Here is a 13,959-nt window from a genome sequence, read left to right as displayed (position 1 = left end):
GCCTTTTACTTCTTTATCCATCGGCGAGTTGATTGCATCTCCAATTTTTATTAAAGATCATCGAATGCGTTTGAGATAATATCGATACGGAGGTATCAAAAAATCCAAGAAACATCAGGTTTATGCTGTTTGTTTGTATCGCAATACACGTTAGTTTTTTAACGTTCTTCATTATCCCTTAACGCGTACGTAAAGAAGATCGTAAGGTAAAAACCGTTCGTAAAATGTGGCCAGGGAGGTCGTAAAAAGTTCCGTAATAATTTCATGTGCCACTGTGAATTTTCTTGCAGGATATTAACAGAACGTATTTAGTAAATCATAGATTATGTCATATACATAGACCGCAAGATAACGCTGAAAATACGGAGAGCATGGAACAAGTAATCTCCAAGAGCTTTAAAGCTATCGCGACAATTTTATGGTTCCGTCGACATTTCGTGTATATCGATGTAAACCACCTACCACTTCAGCCATAAAAATTCTGCATATATTTTTCATGTACTACCTCATAAAGTATTTGGGAAATTTCATTAAATTTTCTTACTTTTATTCCATCAGGAATAATAACGTAAGAAACGTGCGAATTATGATTAATAAAATTAAAGATCACGATAGAATTAGTAGTCTGTCGCATACATTACATATTTGTAGATTATTAACTGTAGTTAATTATAGCAACTTGTTCCTTCGAACAATAACTGACTCGCACTAGAGATAAGAAAAAGATTAGAACAATTATTTGCAAAAAGATCTATTACAAAATTTGCAGTAATATAAATCGAATTGGTGAGAAAATTATTCGTTTTTTGTGATTGCAACGTTCTTTTAACGTGATGTATGTACATTAGATTATTCTCTTTCAACGATGCGAAAAGAAATGCAGTAAAACGGTTATCTGTTTTAACGTAAGAAATTGTAAAAGTAAGACGAATACGAGAGAAAATGTAGAGCTGTTAATGGCTTCAGGCTGGATTTAGCAGTTCATTAACAATTCATTTAACGAATCTTCTATGAGATAATTAATTGGATGTTTCACCGCTTAAGAGAATTTTGAGGAGCCTGAGGATTTAACTCTTTAATGAGCTTTTGCTTTCCATTAAATATTTGTTAAATAATATGTTGTGCTTCTTAGCTGAAAAATATTTACAAATAACTATCATTAATATTATTTCTCCAATGTTTTTCTGTTTTCTATAAGATATTATTATATTTTAAAGCTTTTTAAATAAGCACTCCCTTCCCTGAAAACTTTCTATATTCTGAAGCTCCTATATAACTTACATAAAGTTAATTTGTTACTGTATTATTAATAGATTGCAGAATTACCGCACTGAAAAGTATATTTCCTATCGGATAATTATTTATTTAACACACAACTATGCAATGCTTGATATTATGGAGGGACAAATACGAATATTTAAAATTTATCATTATACATGTGAAGGTTTATTGAAAAGGAAACATATTCATAAACAGAAATGAAACGTTGGTAAGATTAAAGTCGGACGAAACGAAATATCTTTCGAAAAAATATCGTGAATATGACCATATTCATTGAAGATCAGAGAGCTTTCGTAAGAAGATAAAATTTTAAAAACGAAATAACTGGCAACAGAGTAATAACAGCAATGAAAACGCTAAGCTTCTTAACTATGAGCTTAATCCCATAGAATATTCAATGTCCCTTCAAAGTTTTATCGCGAAACTCGGAGAAAAATATCGCTTATTCCTTTTCAACAACTGTTCCTTATATAAATGAAAAATGTACGTGAAACTGATATAAAAAATACGATTCAAATTGTGAATTATCAGAAAGAAAAAGGAAAAATGTTTTTCAAGTCGTCAATTAGAAATGAAATTTGGCTAAATTGATCGAACGCGTGTAATCGAGAATAGTTTCATCAAAAGAAACGATATATTGCATTGTTATTCGGTAAGAAGACACGCACGTATTAAATTTTATTTCCTTTTGCACTTTTATCAGAAAATTCTATAATGTGATTACGATACTCTGGTCCGTGTGTATGTTGGTTCTTCACTTATCAGTTCATATTTTCTGATCAAACAATTCAATTCACCAGAAATTTAATTTCAAATATTTGCACGAATCTATAATATTCCCGGGAGAAAGTAAAGCGCGAGAGAGAATAATTGAACAGAGCAAGCAATCTCTCTTCGTTACTTCGTAGATTTTTGCCTCAAAGTGATTCGATTTCAGCACACATATACTCAAAACTTTGAAACGCTTTTAATCATAAAGATCATACTCATACTGTTTGTTATCACAGATAAAACATTCAAAGTCTCAATATTCTTGAGTTAAATATTTCCTGCAAAGTATTGGATACGTGTAACATAGCTTAAATGGCACTAAGATTCTCTTGCGTGTAAAATAATCATATTAATAATACTATTTCGGTCTTGTTCTTCACGAGAACAACGTGTAAGAAGCATAGAATACATACGAAAAAATAGGAGAAAAAATCGTAGAAAAATCTTTATTTACCTCTTTATTCAATTTTTATCCACCGAAACGTACTTTTTTATTATGTGAACTTTTAAGACAATTATATTTAGATGTACGTTAGGGATTTCAATTTTGCTCCATCGACTGTAATTCCAAGCACGAAATAAGAAACCAAAACTAATGTATGTATTGAAAAGAAAATTGGGAATTTTCAGGTAACTTACTGGGACTCAATGTTGTCATTTTATAGCGGATGCAGTAGGTTATATGATTTTTCCAATAAAGTGGAAAATAAAATGGTAAAAAATCGCCGCCAGTCGGTGATTGAATTCCAAGAGAAACATAAACTAAAATCAGAGTGTAAACCGAGAAAAAAAATATATCGAAAAAAGTTTCGAATGTACAGTGTTGAATTCAAATGGACATTTTTAGAGAAGCGCTATTTGAACTGCGTTAGATCGAATTAAATCGTATAAAAAGAGAAATGAATTGTGTGTGTGTGTTTTTTTTTTTTTTTTTTTTAGAGTGGTATTAAATCAAAATCATATAAAAATAGAACTGGGTGTGATAGTACTAATGAATCGACAAGTAATAAATTTTCAGTTACAAAGTTCTGTCAAATAAGGGTACAATGAAGTAGGACAATCGGCTTACTTCTAGTTTTGAAAACTTTACTCGTTCAACTTCATGTATTTTGTTAACAAACTGTCTCTTGTTACTGTAATACAAGACAAATTTATGAGCAGTGATAATAATTAGTAACTTGCAACAACTTGTGACTTATAAAATTCTCTGCTAATAATATCAGTCACTATGGTAGCATATTTATTAGTATATCCTAATATTAAATATATAAAAAGACCAGAATTTGAAATTTTTATTCGTAGGAAAACGATTTTGATACTGTATAAGCATTTGATAAAAATACGATGGGAAAATTTGTCTAATTTATTTGCTCGTATCGTATCATTTTATACAAACAATACGATGAACGAGATCAATAATACGAATATAATTTTTATTGATAAACTTGATTATTCGAATACTACTTTCTTACTTCTATTTTTTCAAATAAAGGAAATTCGTATATTTATTATATATTTGTTCGACAAAAGAAAAGATTGATTCAATAACCACGGAATAACACCACAGAGATTGATTGACAGCGAAATAAAAGAATCAGTCAGAGGAGGTCGAGAGATTAATTGGTTTCTGACTATTGATCTTTGTCTTTCCGTACACTCAATATTTGTAAAGCCTGGCTATCGTATTGTTGTTTCTGGATCCATTCTACTTCGTGATATTTTCGGGCAAAAAATAACGTTGACTTTGACATATTTTAGTAGTCTACTAAATAATTTATCTCTCATCTTTATCATTTGCCATCTCAACGATATTTCAGTTTCGAGCTTATTTTAACTAAAATCGACTAAGATTCTTATTAGTATTAGAATCTCCATAAAGGACAATTTCAAGAAAAATCAAATATTTTATTAGATTTCTCCCACTAAATCAAACGATTTTTCAACGTTCTTTCATATTTTTAATTTGAGAAATTTCTTCAGTTGAAAATGACCGAAAGGATGCAACATATTGAGCGTTAATTTTCCGAACATGCACCTCCTACATTCTGTATCAGTGTTTTCAAAACTATAGGGTCGTGAAAATCTTTGCAACTGCCACGCACCCATGAAACAAAAAATGTCAATCATTTGTCATTAAAAGATCATAAAAAATTCGCCGAGTTACTCATCAACATCGGTATAAAACACCAGCTTCTTAAAATATCGTTTCAACGGGCTGTTTCTAGCAATTGGGACAGAATTTTCAGCAATTCCTAAAATGGCCATGAACACGCCTATAACATTTTATATTACGCATCTAAATATTACGAAACAACGTCTTCATCGTTTACGATATAATTCTTTACGCAAAGATAAAGAAGCATATTTCTCTCATCGATATACCTTAGGTCTGTCCCAACAAGTGATAACGAGTAATCAAATCATAAATACAGCAAAGAATCGTTCAAAATTTCACTTCTTTCATCTATTATCGATCAATCTTTCGATGTACATCCATTTCATGTACCTTTTTGTGTACGTAACTCGAGTCGCTAATGAAAAAGGTTTAACAAGTTGCATATAGAAATACACGGAAATTCACGCAGCGAAAGTTCGACAAATAATTCTATTTGACCCGGTAACTGTGTAGACGTGAAGAACAGGTAAAAGCGGATGCAAGAATGTCACGAGCGGGTAATATTGAAAGCAAGGCGACGAAATCGATACGCGACTTCCAGATAGAAGCAGAGAAGATTGAAAGTGTGTCCAAGAATTGAATCCGCCGTGAAGAAAGAAGGAGAAGTGGAAAGAACCGATCGAGGACAGAGAGAGGAAGCGTGAGAGAAACAGAGGAGCGGAAGTGAAACGCGTCGGCACGCGTTGAATCGTCCTCGTCGATTGAAGTCGCGGCAGGGCGCGAGGATTAAGATTCGTCGTTTGTCTTCGGCGCGGATAGAGGCAACTTATCGAACATGTCGCCGCATCTTATCGAGCCAAGTCGTTGGCAGCGGCGCGGCCACCTTCTCGACACGCTAGTTTTCTGATTGATGGTGGCGTTTTAATGGCGCCGTTTCGACGCTTATCCGCGCGATCATCTGTTACGAAAATGCATGGCGCTCGGCGCCGGGCCCGCTTTTGAATAATAGGACGAGACCGTCTAAACTGGCTGCGATCCATCTTAACAATTTCGAAAGTACAGCGTCGATGGCTTCATGATCCGTTTAACGCGTTCCGATGGAACGAGGAAAAGTTCGTTGCGGACATAGTTAAGAAGGTTTGTACCTGGTAACTTTAAATTCGATCGTGAGAGCGCGTCGTTTTAGATGAGTTATAGCACCCGGAGGAGACCATAATGAGGTGTTTGAGAAATGTTTCTTTTAAAACGCAGGTGGTTGTTCGTTATCGAGATTGATTTGTTTGCAGATAGAATTTGTTAGATGTATACGATGGAAAATGTATGTGATAAAGCGGTAGAAGGTTTGTGTCTGTACGTTGAATATAAAAAGATAGAGAAGATTGTTATCGAAAAACATCTTATGAGCTATGGAGTGGAGAAAACTAAGTTTTGGAATTTTTGTCCGACCGTTTTTTTGTCTGTTTGTACTCGCATCGCGTGAAATCTATGGAACGGAGTTTGGAGTTAGATAAGAAAATAGGCTACGTTTCATCTCGTTCCATTTCGCAGAACCTGAGAAATAGCCTGATATCTGAGCTGGCATCATACGCTCCCATGTTTCATACAGATGAAATAACGATGGTTACTGTTTACACCGTGCTTCTTCTGAAATCGAATCTCTTTATGATTTTTCTCTTTCTATTTTTACAACGGAGAATAACCTAGTTGTTGGTATAAAAAATATGTAGGTATCTCATTCATAGAAATTCATCTGCTCAAAAATTGTTCCGTATATTGGTATTACGAACAAAATCGCGGACAGAAGCGAGTTTCATGTATAGTAATTTATTTATTTGATATAGTAAACGGGCGATTTCGTTCTAAAATAATATCGAACGTACAGAACGAAAACAAAAGCCTTCGCTCGATGAAAAATACAAATAGTTCGCAAGGGAACATGCGTTACGCATAGGTTACGCAAGTCGATATTAACGTGTTTGCGGGTCCACAAAAAGACGAATTAACACATCATTTTAACATTAAATCTGGACACTATGCCATTGTAATGTCTTAAATATTTATATTCTATATATATATTTAAATTTCTATTTATTTAGTATTTTTATTCGTATTTTACAGCGATCCTCGAAATTGTCAAATTTTTAAATTAACAAATATTTAACGATATGTAATCAACCGTAAACTATTATCTCACTTATCTACAATATCATTCATCGCCTACGCTCTACACACACGTGTGAAACTATTTTTTCCTCACAGCATTTTCATTTCAACTCTAGCTGGTCGTCTTTGTATCTTTTCATCAAATATCTCCTCGTATCAATTTTGCTAATGTCCGGCCAACTCGCGTCCACTGCTTTCATCTTTGATTCCCATATAAACTATCTACGGTTGCGCGCGTGTTTCCATTCTCGACATTAATCATTCTAAAAACGAATATACATATTGAAAAAGATGGATACGCGGATCGAGTTGAAGGGAGCAACAACAAGAGCAAGTGATAAACCGGGAAATAATGCGGCGTGTCACGCTTTCTAAAGCTTCAGCCAACCGAGCTTCGAGACGAGCGAAACTCGTGGACGAATAGTGAACGAAGTTCACCGATATTCCTCTCGCTATGGCTCATTTGCATGCAAAATGGAATAAAATTAACGACACGCCGTAATTTCAACGACGAAGCTTGTTAATAATTTCACGACACCCGCGGAATTCCGTGAGCGACTTCAACGTTTCGTACCGAATTTCGAAGGGGATACGCGCTCGGAACCTTTCGATCATGAAAGACTAAAAACCCCCGGCTTTCGTCTGGCGTCCGACAAATTACTCCGTTAATGCAGTGTTTTATAGGCATCGTATGAAAAGCTTTACGTGAAAAATAGGTAATCGATGCCGGCCGGCTTAACGGGGTCCGGTTGAGCTCTGGATTGATTTTTCAATTAAAACAGCGCTGAACCGAAAATGCATCGTACCTCTTAATGATGCACGTGCTTTTTTCTGTGTGTGTGTCTTGACTGACTAACGATCGTATATGATACTATTTTCCTTAAAAGTCGCAAGGAAAATAAGAAGACGTGACGACGTAGAAAATTTTCTTGCCTTTGATGGAATAACTTTAAAGTCGCACATTTGGCTCCGAGTGGATTTGAATTATTATTTTTCTAACACTATACTATTTCATATCACCGAAAAGTCAGTCGAAAGACGGAAGGAAAGAATAAAATATAAACACAAAAATACCATGTCACGCTTCTCTTTGCTTTTATACGATAAGATCGCCTATCTGTACAGAAAGAGCTGTATATTTCCGTTTAAAAGAATAGTGGAAAAACTTATAACGAGTTGCAATAATAGTAACAAAATTAATCACGTGAATATCGTGTGATTCCGACAAGGTACAAACCGCAAAACGCGACGCGTTGAATCGCGCTAATATTATCAGCAACAATTCCTTGCTCGCGCTGCAACACTGCCCGTCATGTCTGAGCAGGAAGCTTTCGTGATTCCGGACAGTTTGGAATTTCTCGAATTGCACATCGTACAGAGCATCGCGTTATACCAAACGCGAATCGGACAATGGGCCTGCCGCTTGTCTACATTCGTGAACATCGTTTTGATAGCTATATGGGGCTTTTAAATACTTCACACTGACCTGTTATTGTCTTTTCGACGGAACATTATCTGTTTATGTACACCGTGAGCCTTAATTAGTAGTATAACAATCAAGGTATTTGTTCATTCAGTCGTCTACATGTTCTAAAGTATTCATTAATTCAGTTGTCTACATTTAGTTCACAGCCAGGAGTATAAAATTATGGTACGTTAATTATTATTGGATAGGAAATGCGAGAACATTGAAAATGCAAGTTTTCGATGCTTCTTCCGATTGTAAAAATAATAACGCGTCAAATCGAAATATTCAAGTTCTGGCAAACGATAGATGTTTGCTTCGTATAGTAAACTTGGGAGTAATTCTTGTTGTTAATGAGGTATTTAAATTCCACCTCAGCTGGCTTCACCTGTTAAAACATTTGTTTCGCTCGTTGAAACGTTTATTCTTTGACACGGTCTATATCGATGAATGATTTCAACTAAATAACGATCGTTGAGTTTTCACTGTGTCATATAATGAATTATTCAAGCAACATGTGAATTTTAAAGAGTATGTGTTAAAGCGCGTATCCTGAATTCATAATATATTGCTATACCTTCTATAAATTCAGTATTTTTCGCGGCGTTACGCATAATAAATAGTATCCCACCTTCGTACCGTATTTTCAAAAATTTCGTTCCACGACGCAGATGGTCTTGACCAAGTTTTGTTTAATTTTACGAAGATTTCGAGAATTTGTTCAATGTTTAAGAAACTTTATTTTACGCGTCTAATAATTAAAAAAGAAAAAGCTGGTAAACTTTCTAAAATACCATAACTCGAATATTCTGACTAATAACTTCGTTTATCTTAGCTGTATAATATATGCAATGTCATTTATCTACGCTATTCAATTATACTTATTTATTAATAGTTTAACGTACAGTTAGCGAATGTCGAAATTTCTCGCGATATGTAAATAATAATTATCTGTTTTCAGAATATTATTCGATATAATGTGCAATATTTGCGCTGAATATTCTGTCATCTAAATGTCGCGTGTTCCCATTAATTTCACTAAATACGCAATTTATTGCATAAGTTATACTAATCCATGTTATAGCTGCTTGTCAACTGCATATAACATAATGCTATGTTGAATTATATAATTGCTATTAAAATTATCGAATCGAGAGAACGTTACAGGATTTTTTTCGGTATTGAACAAAAGGAACGAAAAGAAAAAAAAAAATGAAAATGAATGAAATTTGTGATACGCTCGTGTGCTCATTACGAAATTGATAGCCTTAATGTCATTCCTCGCAAATATCCAGGCACTTGCTCCATTTGTAATTACAGTACACAATGTGTATAGATTAATAACGAATTATAAATTGAAAACAATATTAACCAATATGGAAACAATATTATAAAATCAATAGATTGCACGTTCATATTATTTATTTAGAGATCTGGCAACAGTAAGTATAATAAAATTATATACACCATTTCAAATATTTCTATTTGAATATCTGCAATAATCTGTCCACGAGATACGGTTAACTCTGTTGAAGTTAAGAAAATAAAGCGGTGGTGTGCAATGACTACAGTTTGGAATAAAAGTTCGATGTTAACCTTAATTTCGAATGCAAGTACAAGCTGCACTCGTTTCAAGCACTTGATCCTTAATCCATGTCACGAGTGTGACTTGATATTACTTTATAAAGTCGACAGTCGGCGAAAATGAGCAAGAACACGAAGATTAGTAGAGGAAGCACGCACAGCAGCTAATCCGTAGAAGAGAACACACGTTGGCCAGACGCAGCGTAGCAAGCAGTTTTCTTTTCTCTATCATTTCGGCTGGCACTTTTCAAGCGCGTATATAGAGGAAAATTCGCGGATTGCCAGCCTTGCGACCTTAATTTATCGCGGTGCTACAGAGCATCAGAATTTCCGCGGCATTTTCAGGAGATCTTAGCGTTTCCACGGTGGCCAGAGAGAGAAAAGGGGGAATTGTACACAGCCGGATGACGGTATTATCTTTCGCCATGGCGTTGCTGTTAATTTAAAATTACCGAGAGAAGCATTGAGACCACGGCACGAAATAACGAGTGGCCGGTAATTTGAGGACCGTTAATAGGAAGCGTCGTTAATTTACTGTTTCATTTATTCTCATCCCGTTGAATTATAATTGTGCGCCGCTTTATTTATTCACAGAAGTTTGTCTCTGCTTGTGTAATTGGCTCTTTCGTTCTATGGAAAATGTATAAGGAAAAACAGGTGGTACATAGAATTTGTTTTGTCGCTGGAAGACTCTAACGGGTCTGTCACGAAGATAGTCGAACTTTCTAAAAGTAACAGAGCTATCGTTTTGAGGAAAATATTTTATTTTCTTCAAAACGTTCTCTTCCTGAGGCGATACAACCATCTGCGCTGTTATCTAACGCGTCAAATAATTCTTGCGCGTCTTTTTGTGCATTTTCTTTGAGAATACTCGTCACGGTCTTCTTGATGTCTTAAATGCTGTCATAACGTTTGCCCTTCGTTGTTACTTGAAGCCGCGGAGACGGAGAGTAATTGCGCGGTGCTAAATCTGACGAACAGAGTGGCTGGTGCGACACTTTAATTCGTTTGTTTTCGAGAAAAGTAGCTACAGTCGCCCCATGACGAGCCACTGCATTATCATAAAACGGAACCAGATTAACAATAATGCAACGCACAATGCAACTCATACACGAAATACTGTCTTTTTAATCGAATTTTACGACCAAGAGTAGATATTGCGGATAAATCGATACAGGTAGTGTAACGATATTAAATTTAAAGAAACGTCTCGGAGACTGTAACGTGAAGTATTCTTCGACTTTGAGAAAAAGTGCAGGGCATTTTATATCTTGCTTACTATTTCCCACGTTTCTTACATTTTCCATTCAGTTTAATAATCAAACGTGAAAATTATCGCCATATCGCTACTAATAAAAGCCATTATATAGATTACGATTTTCAAGAATGTCTCTTTAGAAAACGGCACGGCAAACGAAGTCGACAATATCCCGTTATTATCGAAGGAATGGAGAGTATTTTATAACGTGTTTCTCCTTTCTTCATTCGTACTTCGCTCTTTCGCTTAATCACGGTGCATTAAGCACTTCATTAAGTCGAACCAACTGAAGTAGAACACACTCGAAAAAAGCTGTCACGGAGTGAAGAAAGAGAGGAACGGTCGTTTAATTTCCTTTCAGAAAGTCATTCGAAACGAAAGCTTCGTGGTTCATTTCGTTCTTTAATCAGACATCTTCCCCTCGGTTCGGCTTGAATTCGCAAGACATTATTATTTCTTCTCTGCGTAATTTCTTTTCTTCGCTGTAAATGACAAAAATTGAGACGTAATACTTGTAACTACAGATAAATAGACTTTAATAAGGAGCTCAGGAATTTTTAATGAGCAGAATTCGTCATGAAGGATTTGTTCCATAATTTCTCATTTCATCTCTCTTCCTATAGGATTTTAATACGAATTTAGCGTGGAATAAACCGGTAAAATTGAATAGTCAAAACGGACATCATAGCTTCAAACTGATATTTTTATTCAACAGATAATTTTATAGCGATAACTCCATGCGTGAAATGACGTAAACCATTATTTATAAATGACGGAAGGAAACGTCCATTAACGCAACATTTTATTTCTGATTCTTCCTGGTCCATTTACATCGCTAAATTCCATTGAATTCACACTGCAATCGTGAACAAGAATTTCAAGAATTTAGTTCATATCTTTTTCGTTTTTATTTCTTCCTCGATGTAGAACCTACAGTTTTACGAAATTCAAAAGACAGAAGTATCTCATGCTATTTTAATAAACTACTTTCCCTTCTAGAACTTCTTCTTATGCCTCGAATTTATTATCCTAATACATTTCTTGTACTTTGGAAAAACGATAACTTGCTCCATTTACCTTCCCTTGATAATGTTGCGTTCGTGCAATTTTTACACGTCGCTGTTTGTCAACGACAATGGCACAACTTGAAAAATCTAAATTTTAGGGAAGAGGCTTCCCAAATTTCACAAAGAAATCTTCGCGAGTCATTTCAACGACATAGTACGGCTGACCTAGTACGAGACACGCTACTTGCGAAAGCGCTACGAACTCCCGCGAAACAACCGAAGATAAGCCGGTGTTGTTATATAAAACATTGGTTGATAGGGGAAAAAGTAACAACTCTGGCTTCTCACGCAAAACTGATTTAAGGCCCAACGACTGAAATTACTGAAATAGAAAAATAACATAGACGTTCAAATTAGTAAAAGCAAATTTGAAATTTGTTGAATCGTGACGCTCAATCAATGCCGAGCAGCGACGTGATTTTCATTATTTGGCTCTGCTAAATAAAACAATTCCGTGACGTTTAAAACGTAACTAACGCGTCGTCGCGCGTCTAGCATTTCCACGATAACGCGTGGAACGACGAAAACTACGAGCGAAGAAAACTTTTGCGCGCGTATCAGATAACGCGGAGGCAAGACAGGCGCCCGAGACACAAAAGAACGAAGGAATTATCACATGGAGAAATGTACTCACTTGGATCCTTGACGGCGGTGATAACGAGACGGAAGCCGTTCGAGATGGTGCCCCACGAGTCGGTGACGTATTTCAGTGTCACGAAGTTCGTGCGCGTATAAATCGCGCCCACGGACTGCTTCGTGTTCTGGCAGGACAGGTCTGCCTGGAAAACAAAAGAAACGCCAGCCGTTGAATGCGACGGTCTTCGCACACTTGCATACACAGAAATACGTTCAAAGAAGAACAACGTTCTCGTTTCACGCTTGTTAGAACGCTATTAGACGTGTCGCGACGACCAACGTGACAAACCGGCTCGAAACTGTCGCATTTGAGCGATTCGTGTAAACTGTCGACAATCATCAGGTTGCCACGAGTCAAGAGAGCAATTGTTTTCGTTCGTTGAAACGCGGATGGAAGTATTTGAATACAGTGACTGTAAAAATCACACCTTTATTAATCCAATGACGCGTTTTTCTTTTATCAGCCTTTGTATCTCATATTCGTAGAATATCAAAGTAAATCGACGTACGAAATTTCGCCAAGCCAAACTGACTGACTCCGCTTTCTCTAAATTTCTTAATTTCATTGTCTACGTATATACAGTAGACTGCCGTGTAACGTTACGCGCTATATGAAATCGTGTTGTATAAGAATTTTTCTACTATAACGCGCATAATTTAAGGTAACATGTTTAAGATGATTACTGTCATGCAAACTTTTATTTTCTATGTTTTATCAAGTAGAACTGTGTTTTAAAAGTAAACGACATTTATACGAAGTTGATTAGGAAAAAGATATTATTAATGTATGTAAAAAATCTTTTATTTTGTTGGAATTTAATAAAGATGTAATTATACAAATTTATGTATTGTGTTTTTTGAGATTTTTTAAATAGAAAAATACTTTTACGTCCAAAATCACATCCCAACGTCTTCGTTTTGGCGCAAGTAAATATTCATTTTCAATTTTTGGATCAGTTTCGCAGTTTCGACCAGTTTACAGACTCGATCTTTCCAATAAATCTATTATCTGGCTTTATTACGTGTGTTTCACGCGTTGTACGAAGAATCGCGTTATATGAAAACAACAGTTGCAACATCTTTGGCGCGTTATAGTAACTCGCGTTATACGGAAGTCTTTCTGCAATACACTTGACGTTTGATTTTCAAGAAACAGGCGATTTAACTTCGAGATGAGTTTACTCGCCACAAGGAAACGGCAGAAATAACAGTACGTTCCAAGGTAAATTTAAGCAAAACAGCGTTTGTGTGAAATGAATTTTAAAATCGCTCTCCTGGAAGCAGCAGAAAATACGACTTGCAATGTTCTTCCCCCGTAGTGAGTTTCCATGTAAATTTTTCACCCTCGCCAACAAGACACAGAAGATTAAATAAAAAAAACACAGTCGTAAACGAATTTAACGCAAACATGTTTAAAAATGATTTATGTATCCGCGACCTCGCTAAAAACCAGTTTAAACCCGCGTCATTCGACGAATCGGAAAAAGGATCTCGCGGCGAAATAAAGCCGCAATTAATCCGACGAACAATCTCGTGAGCGTTCAACGCACTCGATTCGATACGAGAAAGCAAACCCCATGGGATGGTGAGACCGCGCAACGCACCGCTTGCACGAACC

General features: G+C 35.8%; 1 protein-coding gene across 7 annotated transcripts in view; it reads right to left on the bottom strand.

Moving 5' to 3' along the window:
• The window catches only part of LOC138182746 (uncharacterized), a 296,840-nt gene that overhangs the window by 95,275 nt on the left and 187,606 nt on the right, over positions 1 to 13,959 (bottom strand). For all 7 annotated transcript variants that reach the window (XR_011173895.1, XM_069118909.1, XM_069118907.1 and 4 more), the window contains one exon: positions 12,340 to 12,484. Coding sequence is in view for 6 of the 7 variants with exons in the window: in XM_069118909.1 (XP_068975010.1) it covers positions 12,340 to 12,484 (145 nt within the window). In the remaining variant the exon portion in view is untranslated. The remainder of the gene's footprint in view (positions 1 to 12,339; positions 12,485 to 13,959) is intronic.

Source organism: Bombus flavifrons, chromosome 8 (genome assembly GCF_040668555.2).
Source record: "Bombus flavifrons isolate JBK064 chromosome 8, iyBomFlav1_principal, whole genome shotgun sequence".
NCBI classification, from domain to species: Eukaryota; Metazoa; Arthropoda; class Insecta; order Hymenoptera; family Apidae; genus Bombus; species Bombus flavifrons.
Note: the sequence above shows the minus strand (reverse complement) of the source record. Positions and strands in the feature narration are given on the sequence as shown.